Source organism: Stegostoma tigrinum, chromosome 22, assembly GCF_030684315.1.
Source record: "Stegostoma tigrinum isolate sSteTig4 chromosome 22, sSteTig4.hap1, whole genome shotgun sequence".
Lineage (NCBI taxonomy): Eukaryota > Metazoa > Chordata > Chondrichthyes > Orectolobiformes > Stegostomatidae > Stegostoma > Stegostoma tigrinum.
In genome coordinates this window covers 45,127,328-45,144,209 of record NC_081375.1, presented here as the reverse complement: position 1 = coordinate 45,144,209, position 16,882 = coordinate 45,127,328, and the positions used below count along the sequence as shown (strand labels likewise).

The following is a 16,882-nucleotide window of genomic DNA, read 5'->3' as shown; positions in this document are numbered from 1 at the left end:
GGAATTAATAAATGCAGCATGCACATTTCAAATCAGTCAGTTGCCTATGATCGCAAAAAAATATGGTTACAATATAGACCCAGTGCTAAGGAGTATGTAGAAATTAAAATTGAAATATCAGCTGCTTCAAATATAAAACTGCATACAAAGTTTTTAAAAACATTAAACTTAAAGGTACGCATTTTTAAAACAAACTTACGGTCTTGAAACTTCACCCAAGGGTGTGACAAAACACAGTGCAATACCATTTTAGCATTGTCACTACTGTTACTTGTGTTTCTTACCACTTAAGTCGGTAAAGCATTTGTGCTATCGGTTTGTTGTAAATAATCTCAAAAATTAATGGATGGATTTCAACAAAACTTGTTACAGGTAACATACAGCTCAAGGCAGAACTACGTTTTGGTAAAGATGTGGATCCAGATCATGTGGAATTATTATATGGATTCACTGACATTGAGAAGTTAGGTAAACTGACTTCTTGAAAGTTTTCCTTAAAAAATAAACTGTCAGTTGCTTGAGAATGTTGTGAATTGTCTCAGTCACTGTGGCAGAATTGTTCATGCTGTCAAAGCACGAGCAAGGTTTTCAATTCAGGCTGTCAAATGTGAATTGGTGTGGAATCAGTTAACTAAAAAAAGTCATTCAGCTTTGTAGTTACAAAGCATCAACCGGGCAGGAAAAGGCTTAATGACAGCTACATAATTGTAATAATTTTATCACAGCATGATGGCTACATATGCTGTCTTCACTTGTATGGGCTGCTATCTGGACCTGAGAAAAATATGTGCAGACATGTGCAACTGTGAGCAACTATGTCCAAGAGTTCATCTTAAATGCATGTGCACAATTCCAGACCTATTTTGAATATGACAACATGACGTGATGACAAAGGGAAAAATCAAAAATGGGATGCTAGTTAGGAGGGTGCTAGAATTCCTGATTTAGGAGACAACAAAAGCACCAAGGGTTTCTGCAAATAAAGTCAACCAGAGTGAAGATCAGTACTATTGCTTTGGTAAAGGTACATGAGCCATCTTTGATGGAGGTGGTTTGGGTTTAGAAATTCATTCTGGGTCAAACAGTACGGGTATAGTTAATCTATTCAGGGCAGCACGGTGGCTCAGTTGTTAGCAGTGCTGTCTCACAGCGCCAGGGACCTGAGTTCGATTCTAGCCTCAGGCGACAGCCTGTGTGGAGTTTGCACATTCTCCCAGTGTCTGCGTGGGTTAACTCCAGGTGCTCTGGTTTCCTCCCACAGTCCAGAGATGCGCAGATTAGGTGGATTGGCCATGCTGAATTACCTGTAGTGTTCAGGGATGTGTGGGTTATAGGGGGATGGGTCTGGGTGGGATGTTCCAAGGGTCGAACTTGTTGGGCCGAAGGGCCTGTTTCCACACTGCAGGGATTCTGAGTTAGAAATTCTCAGTAATTGTCAAGAGACATAGCTTGTCTGTAACAATTTAATGAATCTTTATCTAATATCTGTGCTCACTTGCTTCGGTATTTTTATTTGAGCAGCGAACACCTTCAGCAATCATTGGTCAGCTTACATAATGTTTCCAGATACTTAAGTGCGAGTGGTGCCCACAATCTTTAGATTCAAGAGGCAAATATCCACAGCTCAGGTTGTGGGTGAGGTTGCTGATTTGCTTGTCGTGCTGGCTTGTTTTCATTCAGACGTTTTGTCACCATGCCAGGTGACATCAGTGGAGCCTCCGATGAAGCAATGTTATTCACCTCCACTTGGAATTTACACTGTTCTGGTCCGTTATGGTGAGTAGTGTCATTTCCGGTTTTGATCCGCATGGGTTTGTATGTGGGCTGCACTTCTATATATGTTTGTTGAATGCATTATGGGTGGAGAACCATGCCTTTAGCAATTCCCGTGCATATCTTTGTTTGGCTTGGTTAAACCTGTCCCAGTTAAACTGATAGCCTTCAATGTCTGAGTGTACTGTGATTAATGCTACATTAATACTAATGAACATGACTAGTATCAAAAATGGCATGATGAGCTCTCTTTAATATCGGTACACTCAGACAATGAAGACCATCAGTTTAAATGAGTGTACCGATATCAAGGGAAGATCACGTCATTTTGTTGCTAGCTGATGTTCATTAGTATTAATGTAGCATCAATCTCGGTACACTCAGACAATGAAGGCCATCGGTTTAACTGGGACAAGTTTAACCAAGCCAAATAAAGACATGCACGGAAATTCCTAAAGGCATGGTTCTCCACCCATAATGCATTCAACAAACATGTAGAATTGAACCCCATTCAAACCCCATACATAAACCCATACAGATCAAAACCGGAAATGACACTACTGACCAGAACAGACCAGATTGTATAAATTCCAAGTGGAGGTGAATAATGGTGCTTCTCAGAAGCTCCATCGATAATGTCAACTGGCATGGTGACGAAGCATCTGAATGAGAACGAGGCAGCTCGGCAAGCAAGTTAACAACCTCGCAAATACCCACAAACCGAGCCAAAATGACTGTTTGGAAGTAATTCTTGCAAAAAGACTTAGAAGTGAGGATATTTTCGATTGATACAGAAGTATATTTAGGTAAATTCTGACTCAAATCAACTGCAATCTAATAACAGAAAAATCAGTTAAATTATACAGCTACATCCTCAATTAATTTCCATAATGGAGCTTTACTGAAAATGGTGAGAGATTCAAGCAAGAAGGAAAACCACATACAATGGCTTACAAAAATTTTTTAAAAAGAATTTCTATTCAGTTTGTGAGAATTAATGGACCCAAGAAGCAATCTACTGAATATAATCCTTAATTTCTGCATGTGAAACAAGGCAAACAATCCAGTTCTGGCCGCCTTAGTCAATAACTCAGCACAGGAGTCAGAAACAACTGCGCATACTGTTGAAGGGATTGCCTTTTGTTCAGGACTTAGTAAATGAAGAAATAACTGCTTTGATCAAACTTAGCTCAAGTGGTAGGCCATCAACTGCACAGACATTTGTGGATTCAAATTCAACTCCACTTTTAAAGGCACATAATCCAGGTTGATATTTCAGTTGAAAGAACATTAGCAAAGAATGCAGAGGTCATGGAAGGAATTCAAACTTAGGGCCTAGCTACCAAATAAGAGTAGCAGACTTACTGTCTCTAAAATCCCATCCACTGTTCAGTAAGATCCCTTCCAATCTGACTGTGCTTCAACTCCACCTCAACCCATTCATAAACTTACTTACTTGTAGTTCAAGTATCTGAATATATCCAAGGCTGAATTGACAATAACTCCTCACTGGAGTGATGAATTCCAAAGAGTGATTCTGAAAAGAAACTGTTTTAAATGGGAAGCCACTTATTTTGAAACTGTGCCTAGTTCTAGATTCTGTCAAGGGCAAATGTCTTCTCAACATCTATCCTATCAAACTTGCTCAGAATCTTACATGTTGCAACAAGATTGTTTCTCATTCTTCTTAAAGTCAGTGAATATAGGCCCAATGTGCTCAATTGCTCCCAAACTGACCCCTCACCCCAAGGATCAGGTGACTGTACCTTTTCTGAACTGTCTAATGAGGTAGGCCTGCCAAATAAATAAAGGGCATCAAAACTGTACACAGCCTTACAAATGCCTTGTACAATTTGCAGCAATACTTCACTACTTCCATTTTCCATGCAGTAAGGCCAACATTCCATTTGTTATGCAAACTACTTGTCATTTCTGCTGGTTAACATTAAGATTCACAAAGACAGCCAGACACACTGTGCCACAGCATTCTGTAGTCTCTTCCTGTACAAATTACATTTTGCTTTCTATTCTGCAAGCCAAAGTTGACAAGTTCACACTGTTCACCTACAGTCAACACGATCTGCCAATATTTTGCCCACTTACTAAATCCATATTCCTTTGTATGCTGTGTCCTCTTTGCAACTGGTCAGTTCACCTATTTCTGTATCAGCATTCGGCCACAACACAGTCAGCTCCTCCAACCATGTAACTAATAACGATTATGAACAGTTGGAGGTGTCACTGAACTCTATGGCACCCCATGAAGTCGGTATATCAATATACCAACCTAATCATGACCCATACCTTCTGACTGCTTCCTGTTGAATGCAGAATCCATGAAATTCACTAAAAATGATACCAGTTCAGGAATAATTCAAGAGCAAACATACAAGATAACAAGAACTTCTTCCAATTGGAATAGCAAAAGGTTATCTTGAAACAACATTCAACATTGAGGGATAAGAAGGATAATCCAGCAAAACTATTTCCAATTCTAAATGGTATGAAGGAACTTTAAAACCAAAAGAACAAAGAACATTAGTTTATTTCATACCAGTATTATTTTAGGATATGAAACATCAAAACAGAAAGTGGTAAAAATGATCATTCAAAACATCTAACATAAGTGAATAAATATTGACTGTTTCTTTAAAATCAATACATTCACAATGGAATCAACACCCTGCTGCTGCCGTGTGAAACACAAATGATTCCAAAACCAAAAAAAAGTCATGGAATAAAGTTCCACATGAACCAAGTGAAGCAATAGAATTTGCAGCGTAACTGATTTGTAACACAACTCACGCCACATATTCTTACAAGTGAGTTACGATAATGGGGCTAGTAGAAACTGATGTTGCAGAATCTGAGATAACAAGGTGTAGAGCTGGATGAACACAGCAGCATCACAGGAGCAGGTAAGCGGACATTTCTGGTTGAGATCCTTCTTCAGAAAAATCAAGCTGAACTCCAATTCGGACTAACACATATCAATTTGCATTAGGCAGGGGAAACGCGCATACTCATCATTCACAAAATTTCCGTTCGGCTGAACGAGGCCAGTGATAACAGTTATGAAACTTGACACCAGCCAACACAAAGCCACCCACTTGACTGGTATCCCATCCACCACCTTCAACATTCATTCGTTTCACCATTGACACAGCACCAGCAGTGCAGTGTGTACAATTTGCAAGATGTATTACTGCAACTCAACATTGCTTAAAATAGAGGTCTCAGGTTTGGACAGTGCTCTGCCCGAGAAAAACAGAGGCAGATGCTTAGGAACATAATCACGTGCAAGCTCTCTGCCAAGCTACACATCATCCTTAACTGTGGCTTGATTAAAATCCTAGATTTCCATTCTTAATGGCATTCAAAGTGCTCTAAACCCCAAGAAGTGCAGCTCACCACCTTCTCCAGATCAATGAGGAATGGACAATAAATGTTGGCTTCACCAGTAATGCTCACATCTCATTAATGAATAAAGAAAATATCATTGTAAAATGCTCTATTCATATCTAGTAATATATTATAAACCATGCATATTTATATCCTAACATAACAAAGTACATGCTGTTTCTGGTCCCCCAACAAGTCAGAACTTTATAATGGAGATTGCACTGACGGCTCGGATGAAAATGCACATATAATATGGAAATGAATGATCAAATCTAACAACTGGTTCCAGAACAACCCACTTTCAATTGGACATACTGTGCAATCTTGAATCTTTTGAACTTTTCCCACTTCATTTCCAAACCACTAATTTATCATTCACTGGACCTAAGTTCCAAATATCCAGGGTCTAGGCCCTGTGAACCTATCCCTCCAAGAAATGGGAGTGTAAACTATGATGAGTAACCACAAAAAGTGTGGTAAATGAGTGCTGCTAATGGGAATAATTGACAAAAGCCAACTTAAAACATAACTGAACAGATATTCAAATTTTGCTTTGGGGTTCTCAAATGCACAGGACATTATTGGATAATGGGCCAGTACAACATGTACACAAAGGCTTTTTTTGAAGTCAAACTTCAAAATAGGTAATTCTTAGAACATGGAACAATACAGCACAGAGCAGGCCCTTCAGTCCTCGATGTTGCACCGACCTGTGAACTAATCTAAGCCCATCCCCCTACACTATCCCATTATCATCCATCTGCTTATCCCAGGACTGTTTAAATGCCCCTAATGTGGCTGAGTTCACTACATTGGCAGGCAGGGCATTCCACGCCCTTGCCAGTCTGAGTAAAGAACCTGCCTCTGACATCTGTTTTAAATCTAACACCCCTCAATTTGCAGCTACGCCCCCTCGTACAAGCTGACATCATCATCCTCGGAAAAAGACTCTCACTGTCCACCCTATCTAATCCTCTGATCATCTTGTATGTCTCTAATAAATTCCCTCTTGGCCTTCTTCTCGCCAATGAGAACAGACCCAAGTCCTTCAGCCTTTCTTCATAAGGCCTTCGCTCCAGACCAGGCAACATCCTGGTAAATCTCCTCTGCACCTTTTCCAGTGCATCCACATTCTTCCTGTAATGGGGCGACCAGAACTGCACACAATTTTCCAAGTGAGGCTGCACTAGCATTTTGTACAGTTGCAGCATGACATCACGACTCCGAAACTCAGTCCCTCTACCAATAAAACCTAACACACCGTAAGCCTTCTTAACAGCACTATCAACCTGGGTGGCAACTTTCAGGGATCTATATACATGGACACCAAGATCCCTCTGTACATTCACACTACCAAGAATCTTGCCATTAACGTGGTATTCTGCCTTCCTATTCTTCTTCCCGAAGTGAATCACCTCACATTTATCCGCATCTAACTCCATTTGCCACCTTTCAGCCCAATTCTGCAGTTTATCCAAGTCTCCCTGCAACCTGCAAAATTCTTCCACACCGTCCACCACTCCGCCGACTTTAGTGTCATCTGCAAACTAACCCATCCACCTATGCCTGTGTCCAAGTCATTTATAAAAGTGACAAACTTGTATCTACCTCCAGATTTAAAATTTAACTGATCCAGTATCCACTCCCATTTATGGAAGAGAGGTCTAAACCTCTACTACCTTTTGTGCGTCAAAATGTTTCCTAAATATCTCCTGAATGGCCTGCTCTTAATTCTCAGTCCAAGACCCCTGGTTCTACAATCCCCAGCCCGTGAAAATAATTTTTTCTTTTTTTATTGTTAGTTCTGTTGAATTTTGTAACAAATCCAGTTGACGTTGTTATTTTTAAAATCTGATATGCCAATTAGTTGGCTAATACAATAACTGCAATAAGTTTTTTTTTGATACTGTGGACTTTGGGGTGAGGGGACAAGTACAAGTTTAAAAAACTAAATCCTGTAAACTGTACAATGTTTGAAAAAACCCACCCAAGCTAGGTGGTTCACACTTAACTGCCCTCTGGACAATAAATGCTTACAATAGCAACTATTTGCATATTTACCTTTAGAAGTAATCATCCTTCTTCCCTTTTCTGGCCTCTACGTGGCTCTATATTCACAGAAATGTGGTTGACTCTTACATGGTCTCTGAAATGGCCTAGCAACTTCAGTCCACTGACACACAACAGTCACAGCACAACATACTAGAGGTTCAGGACATTGTGGAACTGAGTCCTGTGTGAACTGATATCAATTTCTTGCCAAATTACTCATTCATTTTCATTCCGTTATAAACTGCCATCAAACGAAGGCCAGATGTTTCTCACCAATAAATGCAATAATTATGCAATCAGGCACACCATGTTTCTCCCAGATGCCTCCTAGTGGGCACAGTGGCATTAGTTCAGCTCACCGACCTGACCTCTCCAGTGAAAGAGCCTGGCAGTATCCATAACCAGGACTCAACAGGAACGAAAACAATTCAATTCAGCATAATAGCACACAGCAGATGCCCTGCTTCAAGCTACCTCCAATTAGCACTGAAATGTAACTGATTGGTGAACAAGAACTTTATTGAAAATATAATGTAATACAAGACTCAATTAACCAAAGAATTTAAGTTCTTAGATTTGTCATTTTCAAAATAACATTAGTTTAAAAAAACTGAGCTTGTGCTTAATAAGCAAATTGTTTGCATAATATGGCAAACAAACTGTTTAGCTGAAAGGATCTCCATATCAGAGAGTGAATGCAACTGTTAGTGGATTTGAACAATGGTAAAAATCCACACTGTTCTATGATTAACAATTATAATTGGGATAGGAGAGGACAAAGATTTAATTAGAGAAACATTTATCTGAGCTTCAATTACACTGGTCATTTGAACAATTCTCCAAAGCTCTTCACCATCAAAATGTCTGTATCACCCTTGATTCACTTTTTATGGCAGATGACATGAACCTGCACTTTTCTACCAAGCTCCATGTAGGCAGCCTCCATACTGAAATCGATGTGAGACTGAACAAAGTATTCACCAGCTCCAAAGCAGGCAGAACAAAACTGGAGGAAGCATGCCCAGTTATGACACCCAAAATACTCAGCCAATGTACGCAAATCAGTAAATTCAGCGAGGATGCTGTCAAATGGTTTAGACTATTCCAAGGGCAATTCACCTGGATCAGGCAAGGCCCATGGTTTGTGAAGGCCCAGAATGAGCATTAGATGACTTTTTCTTAAGACAAACCAGCCAGTTGCATGATGTACAATCATGCAACACCTCAGGGCTGGAGGAAATAAATGTTTGTTGATGCAGTGCAAATCAAGTGGATTGCTTTATCCTGCATAGTGTCAGGCTTGAGAGTTGAAGTTGTTCTCATCCAAGCAACAGGAGAATGGATAGTCAAGTGGTGAGTTATTGCAGGGCTCCTAGCTCGAGCTAGTCTTGTAGTTCCAAGTATTCACACGGCTAGTCCAGTTAAATTTCTGGTCAAAAGTAACTCCCAGAACATTGGCAGTGGGGGATTTGGCAATGGCAATGACACCGCACGTCGAAAGGTGATGGCTGGATTCTCTCTTGATGGAGATGGTCATTGCCTGGCACTTATGTGGCACCAATGTTATTTGACCTTTCGCAGCCTAATCCTGGATACCATCCAGATCTTGTTGCATTTGGACACAAATTGTTTCAGCATTTAAGGAGTCAGAAACCATCAGAACTGGGGACTCACTGCACCTTATGATGAAAGAACTGTCATTGATGAAGCAGTTAAGGTTGTTTGGGCCCAGGCCACTACCCCAAGGAATTCTTGTCGTGATGTCCTGGGGCCAAGATGATACCCCTCTAACAACCACAACCAACTTCTTCCATGCTAGGTATGACTCCATTTTAATGCAGGGGTAGAACAAAGCTGATTAAGTGCAACCGTAACTGTTAAATAATATCTCTGCTCACAATTGGTTTCATTTTTTCAATTAAACTGTATTTTTAAACAAAAATGTAAACAACTCCAAAACATGTACAATATAACCATGGATCACACTACTATGCTCCTTTTCTTCATAATAATTGACTTTAGCAGAGAATGTTGCTCATGCTAGTTATTTTACTTATTCCACTCATACAGAATGCTATATTTGATTCGAGTGTAACAAACATATGTCCCAACTCCCAGCGCAAAAATCAAACTGGTCAGCTCAATTACTTGATTGTTACAATAACTGAAGGGGGTTTCATGTGTTCTACAGTTCAGTAGCTTCATAACACACACGCGATACCAATCGCCTTTTCTTAGCACTTCACTTTTTTTCTTAGAAAACTTCCAATTATGATCACAGAAGTTTACTGTCCATAACTACCCATGTCTGCTCTCAACATACTTTGAAACAGCTCAAGGAAACTACATTTTAATTAGAATGGGTTGGCTGCACCCTTAGAACCACTTGTAAACTCTACTGAATTCATATGAACGAACTCAAGCTTTAATTCGGACCTAATTGCTGCAGTGAAGTTTTAAACCTTTGGAGCAAGAAAATACTGTCTCATTAAAAAGGAGGACCCGAGTTAGATACAACTTAGTCTTTGCAATTCCCACATTTAGACTTGCATGGAGCAGACAAGCATTTTGGCTTCAGATTAGCAACCTGTTCCAGTAAAAACAAACAAACTACAAAAGGTACTACAAAAAAAAACTCATGGATTCAAGGGCATTTAGCATGGAAACATGGTATAAATGCACAACTAGCAGACTGTACAACTAATCTTCAAAGTATCTTTATAACATGAAGTAATGCTCTGTTAATGTGATTTGATGTCTGAAGGAACACAAGTCCGACTATCAGCTTATTGCTCCAGCATCCAACAGAACTGGTCATCAAGCACAGCATGGAATGAAACACAAAACATGTCTAACCAACGGGAGCAATAATTTTCAGGCTACAGTACGGTTCACTCTTCCTGGTTAGAAAAGCAGTAAAATAAATTAACAGGTTAGTCTTTTGTACTGGTTACAAAACAAAAAATGGTTGCAAAACATTGTACCAGGATTTCCCAGATGCATACTTGACCAATCTTAATGCTTTAGACTGTATAACTAGAAGGCTTTACTCACATATGTGGGTTCTGAAAGTGAACTCCGCCCGTTGGATTTATTGGAAGCCTTGCTGTGGTCTTGATGGCTGGGTTGGCAAAATTCAACTTCAAAGCTTTGCGTTTAACTGTTTCAAAAAGATGAGAAACAAAAGGTCAGAAAAGATAACGTTAAAATCATATGTTCACTGTGTCTTCGGTTCAACATCTTTGTTCAATAATTGTATAACCAATAACGATTAGAATACAAACATGTACAGACCTCAAATATAATTTCATTGTGAAAAGTCTAAGAACTTTCAGGTTCACTTAGAGGTCTTGAAAACAGGAAGGAAAACTGCATCTTGGCTCCAAACAGGGTGCGAATGAATTAAATACATTTGCACTATAACAAAGACAACTGCTTTTCTCCATTTTCCATTAAACAAGGTTATAAGCTGTTTTGTTTACAGATTATCACTAAGAGTTCTGTAAAGCAGACAAAACGCTTTAAGTTTACCAAGGGATGCAAGTCATTTAAAAGAAAAATCTCACTTAGAATATGAACTGCTGGCTAGTTTTGCACCACGGGGCAAATTTTCATCAATTCTATAACTCAATTAAAGACTCTTAAGGATACATGGCTGTATAATGAAAGCCAACTACATCAGTTCAATTTTAAAATTCTGTAATTAACACAAGTATTTTATTTTAAATATTATGTGATGCATCAACTGAAAGAAAAGGAGGGCAAAATTAAAACTCTTATGGACAACTTCGCTTGGCTGCTGTCTTTTGTGACAATATCAACAACGACCTCATGACAGGCTACGTAGGGGGTTCTGGGATTTCAAACAATATCACACCACACTTTGTAAGTTAGTAACAATGGAGTGAAAGCTGCTTAAAACAGCTGAGCACAATGCTTGGTCATTCAACATCAAATCTCCTTCCAGTGGAGTTTGTCAGATAGAGATCAATCAAGAATGGGAATTTTAGCTGAAGTTTCTCTTCCCCGTCAAACGCTAACAGATTAACTGTCACATTAACTCCATTGCCCCATCTGAATCTACTTAATTGTTCACCAATTCGGAAATGAATCTGGAAGCTTCCGATAGTTTATTTTCTCAAAGCTAGTTTGCAAAAGATAAAATTCTAGTCAACCGAAAATTGATTGGCATGGGGAAATTAGGCTAATTTCAAATGAATTGATGTAAAAATATTTCTCTATGTATCCAATGTGTAACTGAGCTGTTTTCCTTATGCTTATACAAATATGTACATTTCAACTTTAAAAGGTACATCTGTCATTTGATCAGCAACCCCCCCACTGACATTTTTCCCCCCATCATTTCAAATCTACCAAACAAGAAATACTGATTTTGTCACTGAACTAGCTGTGCAGCAACACCAGATGTTTGAGATTTTGCCTGTATTCCAATGCATTGACAAAACTAGATTTTTTTAAATTCAAACTATGTAGGTGTCACTGACAATGCTAACATTTATTGCCTGTCCCTAATCTCCCTCAGGATACTAGTACTGAGCAGCTTGCTAGGCCATCTCAGTGTACAACTTCGCAAAGACAACTAAGGATGGATAAAAAAGCAACACTCATCTCACAAACTGAAATGTTTGCAGTCAAATCACATTCCGGTGAATCTTGAGGCATATTTTCTAATGGTGGCCTATAAAATTACATTTCCTAAAGGGCACAAGTGAATCAGGTATGTTCTTATGACAATCTGGTAACTACTTGGAAAATGCTGACTTTTAGATCTAGAAAGTAATTAAATGATCTAAATTCATCATTTCCCAAAGTGAGATTTGAGCTCACATCTTCAGACAATTATTTTAGGCCTCTGAATTACTAGTCCAGCAATTTAACCAACACACTACCACACCCATAATTATGGCATAATCACGCCATTACATTATGGGGCTACACACCCAGTTTACTGCAGTCATCTATTAATAACTACTAGTATTTTTACCTTTAACATCCAAATGCTGAGCTGAAACTAAACACAAACATTTTTCATTCATCTGTGGCTACATGAAACTAAAAACTGCAGAATGCTAAGGTGACAAAACAATGGGTATGCAAATAAAGGTTGCATTACCGAACTGTACAGAAAATAAACAGGTTTCAATGAAATTACTTCAAAGCTATTTTTCCCCCCCCCAATACAACGAAGTCTATATTTTGTAAACTTGAGTTATAAAACTCACTCCAACCACTTGGGGTTTGCCTTTACTAAAAGGAAAGGCAAGTCAGACAACAGTACATTTTATTCAAAACACTACTTCCTCTTGCTCTTCCAAAAGAATAAACGAACTCACCACAATTCTATTATTAGAAAAACAACAATTCTAGGCTACCGGAAAACATATCCAATCAAGTCTCCATTCCTTCCAAAGTTAAGCCATGGCATCATTAAATCTTCAAGCAGTTCTACTGTAAAGTAGGGGTGACAACTTTAGATCAGTCCATGAGCCATCACAGAGCCAGACTGGAAAAAAAAAATCAAAATCTGGAAGAGCTAGCAGTCAGAAATAAAAGTGGAAAATTCTGGAGAAACTCAGTAGCGTCTGTTGAGAAAGTAGAGTTAACATTTAGAGTCCAGTGTGGCTATTCAAGGAAGAACCAGGTTAACTCAGGAAGTAGCATCACTGATTGGATACTTTATCATAATGTGTCATTCAGCCTGTAAGGAGAAAAGAACTTCTACTTCTTCAGCCTCAGCATTCTGCTCAGGAATGCAACTTCACAATCTCTGAAGGCAACTGTGAACAGGTGCCTCCCTTGCATCACACATAAATGTTCAAAACAGCTTGAGTTAATCAAGCTGGGGTGTATATGCCCTGCCTTAAGACACCAAGCCATTTTTCAGGAGCTATAATTAAACAGCCAAGTCGTGAGGTTGGGGGAGACACATTGCAAATCAAACAAAGTATGCAGACTCTGATCCCACTCCTATCTGTGCAGTGCATGTCAAGGAGAATCGCCAAGGTGCAAACAGCTTTTTGGGCTCTCGCCTTACTGCTGAGAACTCCAAATTCATCTTTCACTCTACAGTCTGTTCAGTAGAGCTCGATCCTGCTCCCATTTCATATTTCAAATGTTATATAGAGAGCACTCTGTGGTCATTGAAATCTGATGCGCTACAGTTCAGCAAATACTTTTACACTAGATTAAACAAGGTGAAGCCCACAGACAGCACAGCTTCCAACACCACCTGTTCTCTAGCAAGCATGTTTTAGATGACTGTATACAGGGGAGTTCGAACAAAATGCTAGGGATGTACCAAAGGCTGTTAGGTCTTTTGAGATCAGAAAAATCAGAGGTCAACAGCTAACTGGCAGAGTTTATTTGACTCTGCAAGTGGACTGTCATAGAAGGACTGGAAATGTACAAAAACACGCTTCTAGGTGGCAGCATGTAAGAGATGGAGGAAAGGAACCCTTACCCACAAGCAAAATTTGAGTGGGAAGAAATCAGAAGTTGGCAGCTCATCTCATTGCTTGCCAAGAACTACAAAATGCTAAAGTTATCCCTAATGAAAATAAGCATGATACAGGAATTGATGATCCAGCCCTGTGCCAGCAACAAGGTCACAAACTTATATTGCTTAGGAATATGATCATTAACTGCAGGACAGGGAGGTGAATACTTGCTTCATCACCCTGGGCCAGGAGAAGGTTTTCGACAGAATGCTACAAACCTACATTATGGACACCGACTTCAAAATAGACCCTATTTCTGATTCGGTCCCCAAACCCAAATGCTCTACAAAACACCAATTCAGTGGGTAGGATTTGGCAGGATTTCCGCTCAAGTCTCAAGTTAGCCAGGGCATTCCTTTCTCCTATCATGATTGTGAGTTTGTTCAACCTATTGCCTTATCCAATAGGAATGATGCAGGCCATAAGAGGGTTGAACAAACCAAGGAGTGGAGGCTTTGACCTGAATGCTTCTTTCTACATGGATAGCATCACCTTCTGCTTGGGTCTACTGATACCATAAATACCAATGCAGTTTTGTGACCAGTTTGAAAGTGTCATGGGAGCCTAAGTAAAACACGGGGCGGGGGTTGTGGGGGGGGGGGGGGGGGGGGAGAGGAGAGGAGAATCAGACCACATTCTTTGATCCGTTCACTGTCAGGGCAGACTACCTGATGGTGCTGGCTTAGCATTAAAAAACCTCAAAGGAGCAAGCAGCCACAGCAAAACAGAAACTATATATATATGGGAGCGATGCACTCTCTCCATTGCAGCTAAATACCTGATCATCAGATGACAGGTACTGTGTTGATTCAACTGCAGGTCTTCCCATAATCTGCAGTTGCACCTCAAGGGTTACAAAGTCATTTCCACTTTAACTCGCTATCAAAAATGGACCACCTTCATGGGAACACATTGTACCAACCTCTAGATAGAGAAAGAATGTTCCGAATCACCCTCATTCAATTTTGAGTTCAACTGGGTCAAGCTATGCATAGATCCTCAGTATGCAAATCACTAAGCATCAAAGGCCAAGGTTCAACCTGCTCCATGGAGTTACAAAGGGTGAATTTGATTCTGTGGCAGCATAGCACTGAGTTGGGCTATGGCATTCCATCGGTCGTCAATGACCCATTTATTGAACCAGAAGTCCATTTAACAGTGGTCTGCATGTGGGAACAAATCCTGTCAAATGATTCCCTGAGGAGACAGTCACTGTCATTTCGAAGCATACACACACCATCACTAGAAATTCCAAACACTGAAATGCATTTCAGCTGGTGATGGAGGGCTCACATTAGATCATGTTTGTATGTCTGAAATTGCCAATCACAGTTCAAATAGTCCTGAGGTTGAAAAAACCCACTTAACCTCTGTCTAGAATGAAACCTTGTAAAGAAGAACTGGAAAGGGTTTCTATCAAGTTTCATACTGAGCAGCTCCTTGATGTAGGATTCTGTGTTAAAGGCTGCTCCCAGAGGCACACATGAAGGTAATCAACTATTGCTGGAGAATTAACTTGGTGAAAAGCATTTTTGGTCTTCCCAAAGTGTGCTGGCTTTCAAGTAAAAGGAGAACATTATCCATGACTGAGCACCACAGACTGGTACAGAGCAAGGGCTGAGAGACATGTTAAAGCTTGGGGAGCAGCCATGAGGCACTATAGGAAAGGCCACCATTTAAAATGTTTTAGCCATAGTACCCCAAGTCATTTAAAACTGAATAAAATCCCTCAGGCAGGCTATTTGACATGTTATGATCATTGTAGCAGTTTCTTAGTGTGCAATGGTTCCAGAGCTATTCTCCAGCCAGTTCCATATTGCAGATACAGGCGTAGGAAACCTGACTGCTTCTGAGAGGAGATCGACCCACACTGGAGAGAATAGGGCCTGAATTTATAGCCATCTTGGTAAGAGTAAAAATTTTTGCTTTTTTCAAGAAAGCATAATTACTTTGAGAAAAACTCAGTACTGACATGAAATAAGGTAATGCCAAGAGGGAAAAAAGCTTAGGAAATAATGATACATAAATCATTTCACAGTGGACTTGCCATAGTTCAGATGTTCCATGGCTCTGGTTCAGAGAAAATCCTGTACTGTTAAAGGAAACAGCCATAAGGGAGCACTTCTTTTTGCGGTTTCTGATAAGACAAAGCAGTTCATCCAGAACACAGATTTGGGTGAAATGCATAAATAAAAAATGTCCAATCAAGCCAAAAGATCCATAAATACAAAAATTATTTTCATCATGGGAAACATAACTTTAATCAAGGATACAACGACAGCAATCTTGTACAGAGGATCCCAGGCATACATCAATATTCCAAGACAAGTTCCCACACAGCAGAAGAAATATGAACACTGGGAAAAGCAAAAGCTGTGAAGAAACTACTCATTCTTCTGCAAATATTGAATAATAATTCTTTGTTAGTATGATTTCAAGACAATTAAAATGTAAAACTGAGGCAGGGATCCCTTCTGTGCTCTACAAAGTAGAGGTTAATCACACAAATAGCAGCATTCTTCCAGTTAATTACTTGCTGAAGAAATGTGTTTTGTAGCTCTAGGTGTGCTCCAAGATTCAGTGGACTAGACTTTACTGGAACAGGGTTATTAGTTCAATGCTTGAAACAAGTTGTATTAGTGCAGTCACAATATAGTTAAATATCCTCAATTAACATTAAATGTTTCAGACCCTATTCCGCTTGTTTAGCCCTTCCAAGTACACTTATAGACTTGGCTAGAACACAAAAATGTTGGGAAGGAAAGCAATGGATCCAATTTTCACCAAAGTGGAGTCAAAACACCGTATAAAAAATTAAATTTCTGTATTTTTCTTGTAAAATGATAGCCAAGTGGCAGCAGCCAGTTTAAAATGAACTATCAAAGTCAATTTTCAAATCATTCATCATTTTACAGTACCTAACCATCAAATCGGTGTTGGGAAGGGAGAATTGTTTAAATGAGAAACAACCACCCTTTGCAGTCCTGTAATTTTTCTTTGGCACTCTAAGCTTCTATAGAGATCATCTCTTCTCTTTATAACAATTATAGTAGAGACTGTGTGTGTTGAATTATGCCCATGTAGGTGCTTCCAAGTCTGCAAAAGTTCAGATTATCCCACATTAGTAAAGATTTTAC

The 16,882-nt window shown here is 39.5% G+C and overlaps 1 protein-coding gene across 4 annotated transcripts in view; it reads right to left on the bottom strand.

Moving 5' to 3' along the window:
* The window catches only part of map2k4a (mitogen-activated protein kinase kinase 4a), a 135,308-nt gene that overhangs the window by 60,326 nt on the left and 58,100 nt on the right, over nt 1-16,882 (bottom strand). For all 4 annotated transcript variants that reach the window (XM_048554942.2, XM_048554943.2, XM_048554944.2 and 1 more), the window contains one exon: nt 10,282-10,387. In XM_048554942.2, the coding sequence (XP_048410899.1) occupies nt 10,282-10,387 (106 nt within the window). The remainder of the gene's footprint in view (nt 1-10,281; nt 10,388-16,882) is intronic.